The sequence below is a fragment of the Lepisma saccharinum genome, chromosome 27 (genome assembly GCF_977018435.1).
Source record: "Lepisma saccharinum chromosome 27, izLepSacc3.1, whole genome shotgun sequence".
In the NCBI taxonomy this organism is placed as follows: Eukaryota; Metazoa; Arthropoda; class Insecta; order Zygentoma; family Lepismatidae; genus Lepisma; species Lepisma saccharinum.
In genome coordinates this window covers 36,515,352-36,526,132 of record NC_139255.1, presented here as the reverse complement: position 1 = coordinate 36,526,132, position 10,781 = coordinate 36,515,352, and the positions used below count along the sequence as shown (strand labels likewise).

Here is a 10,781-nt window from a genome sequence, read left to right as displayed (position 1 = left end):
CAAATTACATGTTTTACCCAGATAAAAAAATGCTCTAGAGGTAATTTTGTTGTATAACTTAATACAATACAAATATATAGTGCTTCTTTTCATTCTGGTGGTAAGAAACAGTACACCATACCAGCACCTCTATCATTGCTGAAAATGATAAATTATAATAATTCCAAAATATGCTACATGGTTCAAAGCTGATATACCTTAATGACATTTGACTTATTTAAAATTGGCATAAGACATTCTGTATCGAAATTTACTCTCTTTATGAAAACCATTTTTAAATTACGTAACTTCATAAGAACTAATAAAAAAGTACTTGTATTTACTAAACCTCTTTAATATTCAGCATTTCAACACATTTAATATGCGTCCTTATCAAGAGTTGTAAACAGAATGTAGTGTAAAGTCAGTTAAAGCAATTTAATTTCTATATTGTTTCATTCTGTTTTCTAATCCTGACAAAGACACATGCAAAATGTGTCGAAAGAAGTGGGCAATATGTAAAAAATACAAGTGAACAGTATAATAAAAATCCACAGTGGCAATTGAAAATAACATTCTTTTGCTTACATTTCAACTTCAACTGGTTAAAATAATCCCTACATAACTTACTTCCAAAATGTTGTAATAACCACAGGCTTGTATTGTTCCTAAGCACTTCTGCTCTGTTTCGCGATTCTTCCTACAACAAAAAAGATTTTATTGCCAGTTAAAGAATAATGTAGCAGGTTTGAAGGTCAATTTAACATGAAAAATTATCACAAACTAGTTATTCTGCAACATTACAAAATTATCATGGGAGAAAGTGGGGAAATAAAATGACTTCTATTAGAGATGGACATTATGAAATTTTTGATTGGTGATGGACTGATATAAACCATTGGGATGAAACAGAGATAGTATAAAATTTTTGCTGATACCAATAAGGTGCTGATATAAAATTTAATAACAACCCATGAAGGTGGGTGTGAAGGGGTATCGAATCCAGTATCCCTTGATTACAAGGCAACAATATTACCACTATGCCATCCATCGAAAAATAAACAAAGACAGTTGTACAAGATTCCAAGACATGGACTGTTCTATTCTGAACAAAGAAAGGGAAGAAAAATGGTTGTTCGACTTTCTGATAGGGGAGGAAGTGTGATAATTCACACTGACATTTTCTTAACATATTAATTGTTTTTTCTGGAAAATGGCAAAAGGCCTCAATGTGTTTTTTCTTTCTTTTTCTTATGTTAGTACATATATTCAGCTACAAAATGGCATACTTAGTTTATTTCTGGCATGACGCTTCTTTGAGATAAGCCTGTTTTTAAAGTTTTGGATGTTGCATTATTTTGGTATTTAACAGGTTATATCTGCTAACAGCATCAATATGCAAGTAATGAACTATGTCAGCTTGTCATAATAGTGAGCTTCCATGCACATTAAACATATTTTTGGAGTACTGTTGCTTAGTCAAAATAATAAGGGCAGAAAACAGGCAAACGCTGCATTTTGTCACATAACAATGGAAAACAACAATGCCCCATCAAAACAATTGAATGTTTATAGGCAAACAGTCTTATATTAACAGTATATAAAAACAAAAGTTTGGGATGTTGTCGCTTTCCAAAGATACAGCACTCCAATCTTACACATATTTCAGTTTTCACAAAAAATGGAGGGTATGACCTTTAAACTCCAATATTTTCTACAGATGGGGGGGAGGTATTTTCAGGGTCTCAAAATTGCACATAGTTCATTTTTCATGACCTACTTCAACATGTTAAAAATCACCGGGATCAAAATACAGGGTAAGTCAAAAAGAATGAAACAACTTTACGTATTTATTATGAATAGGGCTCGGATAATTATGCATTTTGCATATTGCATATGCAAATGCATATTTAAGGATTTTTAACTAAAAATGCATATTTCATATGCAGGTGCATATTTGTATGAAAATAAGTTGATGTGCATATTTTTGTACCCACAACCAAAGCCGAGCATATACTGTATTTATTTTTCTTCTCCTCGCTTCTCTTCTTTTTCCTTCATCTTTTCTGTTTTTCTTCTTTCAACAACTTCAAACAAGCATCAAAATTATAGAAGACGTTAAAGAGGCCCTCGCCCAGGTTCAAGATCCTGTGTATGTACAGAAATTGGATGCAGTATTGAAAAAGAACAGTGTGTATGCAACAATGGTGAAAGCTTGCAAAATTCTGTATACAAATGGACAACGCGTGGATGATCTGGAACTTGATGTGTCATTGTTGCTCTACTTGTACCTTGCGAAGTGGAACGTGTGTTTTCTGAATATAAGACTATTCTAGCTGAAAACAGAAGGAGTTTCAAGTTCAAAAATTTGAGACATCATGTTGTTATCAAAGGCAATCATGATCTTGATCTGTAATGTATTGTGTTTCATTTAACGCGGAACCATGTTATTTTTTTAAAAAATCTGTATAGCGAATGAGTATTCAGAATAATGCAAATTCATTGCCTGGCATGTAATCTTTCATAGTTTGTAATATACAGCATTTATAAATTAAACGGGTTTTTAAAGTGCATATTTCACACTTTTTTAGTGCATATTTGCATTCATATTTTGCATTTTTTTAGTGCATAACTATCCGAGCCCTAATTATGAATAAACTATTGAAGGTAGGAGAACGTACAAGGCATCAAAATACAACACAACTCTCGAAGTTTTATTTGTACTACGCAAAGCACACTATGTTGTTGCCACACTCCGCTAGGAGTGCTGTAACAACAAAGTGCGTGGAGCTTAGTATGACAACAATGTTGTCTGATAGAGAGAAGGCATTCTGTGTGTTGGAATTGGCGAAGACAGATTCCATCACAATGGTACAATGGCATTTCTGCACACGTTTTGATAAAGATCCACCATCTCGGAAAAACATCTACCATTGGTACCATCAGTTTGAAGAGACTGTTTCCGTGTGTAAACGACAGAGAACAGGGCGGGCACGTGTGTCAGATGCGAATGTTGACAGAGTCAGAGAAGCTTTCACAAGAAGTCAGAAAAAATCCATGTACCAAGCCAGTCATGAGCTGCAGCTGCATCAAAACCATACGGCATGTTCTTCGTAAGCAACTGGTCACCAGGCCATACAAATTGCATCTGGTACAAGGCCTGAAACCAAATCACAAGATCCTGCATCACACATTCTGCGAGGAGATGCAAGAAGGAGGGGAGGGGCACCACCGCATTATAACCTTCCAGTCCGGCGTTACCTGAATGAACATCTGCATCACCGCTGGATTGGCCATGCTACTGCCAATGACCTGGAATGTCGCAAGTGGCCACCGAGGTCACCTGACCTAACCCCCTGTGATTTCTTTCTGTGGGGGTACGTGAGAGACGTTGTGTACATGCCGGAGTTACGACAGTGTGTTGCTACTGCCATCGCAACCATCGATGTGGACATGCTGTCTCATGTATGGCAAGAACTTGATTACCGTGTGACATGTGGCTACCACATTGAATATTTGTGAATCTTTGTGACGTATGTAAAACTTTGAGAGTTGTGTTGTATTTTGGTGCCTTGTACTTTCTCCTACCTTCAATAGTTTATTCATAATAAATACGTAAAGTTGTTTCATTCTTTTTGACTTACCCTGTATATAACTATCCAAATATCAATTTTTTGTCTGTTTTTAAAATATTGGCTCCATGTTTCCTATTTCCTTCATATTTTTATGCACACACACACACATACACACATGCACACACACACACACATACACACATGCACACACACACATATATGCTAACAGAGAAGACCTGATTCTAATTAAAGTTCTGCATAAATATCATTAATTATTTTAAAACATATTTCTATTGTAACTGCAGCACATTCAATGAAAATTCGTCAATTTTGAACTTCATAAAATTGTTCCATCAGTTTCGTATCACAGCATGTATGTTGAAGTCTAGTTACTGATTTCTATACCCAATGCTGCCACCAAGTCTGCTGATGCATATGGCGACGTTCTCGTCCACCTTCTGTCAACTAGTGGCTTGGAGAATGTGTTTCATTGTTGCCTTTTTGACACTTGACAGGAACAGTGGGATGCGGCAATGGGGAACAAGCTTCCAGCATAGGTGCATGGCGTTCCTCGTCCCGTCCCTCTCATCAGGAAGAAGTTCTCACTTGGCTGCATATTGGACACGGCAGTCTAATCTATGCTCACTTGATGCAAGGGCTGGATCCTCCAATGTGTCGTGTTTGTAATATTGTTTTAAGTATTGGGCATGTTCTTCTTGAATGTGCCAATATTACTTTCCTCAGGCAAACTTTTTATCTTCCCACCTGTTTGTCATCCCTCTTTGGAGATGATGGACAGTGTTTTACCACATGTTTTTAGCTTCTTGCGAAGATCTGGACTCTTCCACTGTCTGTGAGGAGGGTTTTAGTTTATTTTTACTTTCTAATGCATTTTGTTTGTCTTGTGCAGGTCTCTTTACAACCTTGCACTCTTAACTTTCTCAAGGGGCTTCTTGCAACAATTCTATTAACCTTCAAGTAAGAGTATTTAGGAAAAGGATATTGGAGGATGCAAAATGGTCACATGTGCTGACGTACCCAACAATTTTAATTCAATCAATCAATCCATAGCAAATCTGATCCAATTCTCACAGTAAGTGGGGAATATCACCTTCTTGTGAATCTTAAAAAGCAAACTCTAGGCAGAATCATTAAAAATTGTTGATTGAGTTGGTGTATTAAGTCCACTTTATGCATAGAAAGGCTAATCAGGACTGGACCTACAGTTTAAAGTGGGATCTGAACCACTAGTGCCTCGACCGGGTATCGAACCTGGGACCTCTTGATTACAAGCCGAGGAGGACAGACTGCACCATCGGGGAGGCTCATTAAAAATTGCAACTTTTGTAAAGTACAAAACTGGTATGGCCTTACACAGCTATGTACTTACAGGAGAAATAAACAATTGCTTAGAGACATAGGCTAGTACAAAATAGAGCCACAATAGAGCAAATGGATTCACAAAATAATCCCAGTCTCTTGTTTCATAATATATTTGTTGATCTGTGCTGTTCATCTTGACCAGAGTTGTTAAACCAAATATTCTGAAATACAAGCAAGTAAGAATACAATTAACATACTATCACTAATTATCTGTGATGGACCAATAACATTTTTACTAGCACCTAGAAAGTACAGACATAGAAGTTATCAAGTCTGATAACTTACATTCTACAAATCCTATATTAAATTACAACCATTGCACAAAGATTCTTAAAGTCTTGATGATCACTTATATTCTACAAATCCCATAATAAATGTCAACCATTCCACAAAGATCCTTAACGATTTGTTAAGATCCTTAATTAATGTATATAACCAGCTAACTGCACTGGATCTGTGTATTTATAGTCTATAAAACCTGTGCATATGATTTACAGCCTTATATTTACACAGTGTGTCTGCAAAGTTTTAAGACTGGCTTAATAAAAAGTGTAAATATGTGACACTGGGCCATAAGCTTTGGTTAGTTTTCGATGCACATCCCTCCTAAGTCTACACACTTAGTGACATGGTTGTACAATTGCTGGATGCCCCTGCTGATATCTTCTTTTGGGATTGTGTTTAGATACCTCATCACAGCTGCTTCTATTTCCAAAATGGTGTCAAAACATTGGCCCTTTAGGAGGGATTTGAATTTGGGGAATAAAAAAGTAGTCAGCCAATGCCAAGTCTGGCAAATAAAGTGGATGTTTTAACACAATCACTTGTTTCCATGCCAAAAACTGTTGGACAATAATCGCCTTGTGGCTTGGGGCATCGCCGTGCTGCAGGAATCAAGCACCAGATTCAAGCAGCTCTGGTTTCACTCACTCGTCGTAATCTCTCTAGCAAGCGCTCCAAAATGGATCTACAGACAGCTGCAATAATCATCAGTGACTGTGCCCGGTTTTCATTTGAAATTTTACGACATTACTGCTAGTTCGACTGGTGGAGGGACGACCCTCACTGGGATCATCTGCCACATCTTCCTGACCATCATGGAATCGACGATGCCAAATGAAAACATTTGGATTGACAAAAGGTGCCATTGCCATAAGCAGTTTTCAGCATTTCAACGGTTTCTTAAGGGGTTTTACTGAGTTTTACACAAAACTTAATAGCCACTCATTGTTCTGTTTTCAAATGCATGACGAGGGTACAAAACACTGCACTAGTATAAAAGCTGTAACTCAGTCAATATTGCACCGAATCCGACACTAATTTCACTACACACTCACTACATGCGACACTACGAAATACATGTACCAAATGGCACATTGCAGCATTTATCTTATTACAATGTTGCCAGCCTTAAAACTCTGTAGACACACTGTGTATGAAGCAATAAAAAAATGGTAGAATTACAGAAATGGTTAATTCCACATCAAATCACAAAGAAAAAATTCAAAATGACACCCACAGATTCAGATTTTAATGAAACCTGGTGTATTTGTTAATACTACCAAGGTATGAACACATGCAAAATTTTCCTTCTGTATACCTCATAGTTACTGAGAAACAGGAGGCTAAAACAGGAGGCTAAAGTTTCAGAATTTTACACGGATCGGTCATTGCCGAGGCCATGGTGGTATATATTTCAGAGTCAAATCAACATACCACTTTGAAATTTTTTTCGAATGTTCATAGATATATGTATATTCAATTTAAAAAGTTGTCATCAAGATTCCTTTGCACTGAGAGTCAGAAAAAATTATTGTTATTATAAATAACGTTGATTTTTGTGTCATCCGACACTGACTTTTATTGACAAGGGATGTTACAAAGGCACCTATTGTGTTGCAGCATTGGTACAAATCAGAGCATGTACAATCACTGATGGAAATGTTAAAAGTCAAAGGAAAAGATATGCAAGATCTAGAATGGTATAACCCTTCCTTCAGACCAATATATGTTCTGAGAGTGACACTGGAAACTGCACGAAAGCTTGTGAAGTTGGACATTAGGTCAATGTGTGAAAATTATAGGAGAGAACTGTGCATGTTTGCAACACCTTATGATTTCATTATCCACAGCGACAGAAAATGGTTTCAATTTACTTACACAAAACCTAATAAAAGTTGACCCAAGCTGTGAAAAAACCATTGAGAAAGCTTGACGTTCAAACTATCAAATGTCTTTCTGCCTATGAGGAACTGATGCCAACTGGAGTGACTCCAGAGTCTTGCAGGAAGGCAACAAATCCTCTGTGTAAAACACTGTGATACAATACCCATGCCCTTTCCAGTGTTTCAGTCAATTTACAGAAGCCAGCTGATGATTCTAGAATTGATTCCTTGTTTCGAGAACTTTGACTTGTACTTGGGCACTGACAATTTCTTCAAGGAGCTGTCTAAGGAGTGGGAGAGGCACGTCCGGACAAACCCAGAAGTTCCCTCCCTTCCTTGAACCTAACCTTGATTCACATGCATACCATGACAGATAAGCTACTTAACCTCATAAGGCACCTGTCCCCTAAACTCTCGAAGCTAGCTATGATGAGAAAAAGAATTTTAATGATGCTCCAATCAGTAAACACAATGATCAGAAAGCCACATCAGTGACCATGAGGAATTAATCCATGATCTCATCACCAGAGATTCCAGCAGTGGCATATGCTGGGTTCAAAACCTGGGCTATCTCTTCATATCATATGGTCAAATGGGAGGTTCTTTTTCATTCAATTTCTTGGATTTTGAAGTGATGTGACATTGTGATTGAAATACATACATTACAATTTACAAATAATTATAAAAATGTCACTGTTTAATTAATATAGAAACAGTAAGGTAATGATTTCAAATATTTCATGGTTATTTATACCATGTGTGCCGGTTAATAATTCTTAATTTCGTCGCTGGATGGCACTGGAAGCAAGGGTTGGTGCACAGTCTGAACTGTTATGTCAGTGTGTTTCCAGGACAGTACCTGTCAAAATGTCGTGGATGTGCAACCGAGTGCGAGTGATCGTGATATTGGGTTTGTGTGGGAAACATGTTGACCTTCAAATCAAATAAAGAGCATGTGGAGCACGTCCTGCTTTTCTTGTTCAATCAAAAGAAAAACACAAGTGAAAGCCATCGTATCCTTGTGGAAACGTACGGTGACAATGTCCTAATGCAAGATGCGTGTGTGCGTTGGTTTCGACGATTCAAAAGTGGTGATTTCGACTTGAAAGACAAAGATTGCCCGGGCCAGCCAAAAAAATTCCAAAATGCCGAATTGCAAGCACTGTTGGACGAAGACGATACGCAAACGCAACAACAACTGGCAGAGAAGATAATTGTTGGTCGCCAAACCATATCTGATCGTCTTCATGCCATGGGAAAGATCCAGAAGGCAGGAAAATGGGTCCCATATCATCTGAACGACAGACAAATGGAAAAGTGAAAAACGGTGTGTGAAGTGTTGCTTTCTCGGCATGAAAGAAAGTCTTTCTTGCAACGGATAGTGACTGTGGATGAAAAATGGATCTACTTCGAGAAACCAAAATGCAAAAAGTCATGGGTTGACCCAGGACAACCTTCAACATCGACCGCAAAACCGAATTGCTTCGGAAGGAAGACAATGCTGTGCATTTGGTGGGATCAGAAGGGTGTGGTGTACCATGAGCTTCTGAAACCAGGTGAAACAGCGAATGCCATTCGCTACCGTCAACAACTCATCAATTTGAACCATGCATTGATCGAAAAGCACCCAGATTGGGTGACAAGACACGGAAAAGTGATTTTGCAGCACGACAATGCCTCATCACACACAGCGAAAGGCATCAGAGACACCATTTCTGCACTTGGCTGGGAATTCTTGCCCCACCTGCCATACTCACCAGATTTAGCCCCTTCGGACTACCACTTGTTTTCATCGATGTCTCACTCACTTTCCCAGCAACACTTCAACAATTATGAAGATGTCGAACAATGGCTTGCTGACTGGATCACCTCATAATGTAAATGATTTTTCTGGAAGGACAACCACAATTTGACGGACAGATGGGCACAATGTATAGCTAGCGATGGAGCATACTTTGAATAAAGCATTTGTTACCTTTCTCCCCAGATACACTTGTTTTCTTTCGGATCAATTAAGAATTATTAACCGGCACACCTGGTAAAATACAAAGGCTCATATTGTAAAATATTTACATGCGAGAATAAAATATATAATAAACTTCTTACCTTGAATATTTCATTTGAACAGAAACTCCATTCTTCTCTTGGCGACCTCTGTGGTAAAATGGTTATTAGTACAGCGTACTACGTGCCAGGGGTCACGGGTTCAAATCCAGGCATGGGCATGTATAATTGTTTGTGAATGTCCCTTCATCAATTTCATCTTATCGTCACTCATCCTCATCGTCACGATTAGCTAAAGTGGCAGAAAAGCAACACTAAATAACAAATCAAATACATTCTTCTCTTCTTTGGAATGCCAGAGACCTGCATATCTACACGATTTGAAGCTTATCCTCATACAAAAGCCAAGTAAATTGTTTTGTCAATAGTTCGTTAATTAAATCACTCCATTTCGTTCACTACATAACGCAACACAGATCATTTAAAACATACATACGTAATTCACTTACCCAATACACTAAATAAAATCCAAACTTTCTTCAACGTGATTTCTATTAGTGAAATGATCTGCCCCCTGGCATGGGGACCCTGACCTCTACCAGGCACGTCCCTCGGGTGGCGGATGAGGGATCCCACCAGATATGGTGGGGTGGTCCGAATATAGAATAAGGACCCGTGGACCAACAGGGAGCCCAGTGCCTGGGGTCTTAATACTGGGCCACCCTCTCTCTAGGGGTTAAAATACAGAGAGCCGGCCCGGAGGGCGAAGACCAACGGTTCCAGAGGCGGAAGAGGATCATGGAGAAAATCCCAACGGCAACGGAAGCGGAAGAGTTACGACCTTAGTGGCCAATATGAGCCACTAAGAAGCGGATTGGATATCTCCGTCAAATATCCAAAACCAACTGCTGCCTTGCAGGGGTGTGGGAGCACCAAAGGATATGGGAGAAAACCCTGAAAATAAAAATCAGCCTGGTCGTTGGGCTAATCCCCCACACCAGACTAAAACTAGCGGATTCAGAAAAATAAAGGTAGCCTCGGAAAGGATGGATTTAGTAGAAGACGACAAGCAAGGGAATGGAATATCCGAATTGGAACTTGGAATATTAAAACAATTAATGGAAAAGAAGTGGAGATTGTAGGAGAAATGGAAAAGTATAAACTAGCAGTACTAGGACTAAGTGAAGTAAGGAAGAAAGGCAGTGGTATAATGTGCCTTGAAAGAGGATATGTGCTGAGATATGTTGGAGTAGGTAGAGGAAGAAGAGCTAAGGAGGGAGTTGGAATAATAGTTAATGAGCAAATGGAAGAAAGGGTGGAATCATGGGAACCAGTGAATTCAAGGATAATAGTAGTTAGACTGAAAATGGAACAAAGAATAACAATAATACAAGTTTATGCCCCGACAAATGATCAGGACATATTGGAGAAAGAAGTTTTCTATACTCAATTACAAAGAGTAGTGAATAAAGAGAATGAAGAGAATAGGAAGGTAATATTGATGGGAGATCTTAATGGTAGAACTGGAAACAATAGGATAAGGTCACATGGTTGTATGGGACCATATGGAGGGGAAAGTGTGATAAATAAAAATGGACAAAGATTAATAGAATTCTTGAGTTGCTGCTGTTTTAAGTCCACTTTATGCACAGTAAGGCTAATCGGGACTGGACCT

The 10,781-nt window shown here is 38.4% G+C and overlaps 1 protein-coding gene across 6 annotated transcripts in view; it reads right to left on the bottom strand.

Annotated features, from left to right (window-relative positions):
* LOC145980126 (piezo-type mechanosensitive ion channel component-like) overlaps nt 1–10,781 on the bottom strand; it is a 224,241-nt gene that overhangs the window by 169,747 nt on the left and 43,713 nt on the right. For all 6 annotated transcript variants that reach the window (XR_014440830.1, XM_083113141.1, XM_083113139.1 and 3 more), the window contains exons 7-8: nt 4,945–5,098; nt 610–679 (exon numbers count right to left, since the gene is read on the bottom strand). Coding sequence is in view for 5 of the 6 variants with exons in the window: in XM_083113141.1 (XP_082969267.1) it covers nt 610–679; nt 4,945–5,098 (224 nt within the window). In the remaining variant the exon portion in view is untranslated. The remainder of the gene's footprint in view (nt 1–609; nt 680–4,944; nt 5,099–10,781) is intronic.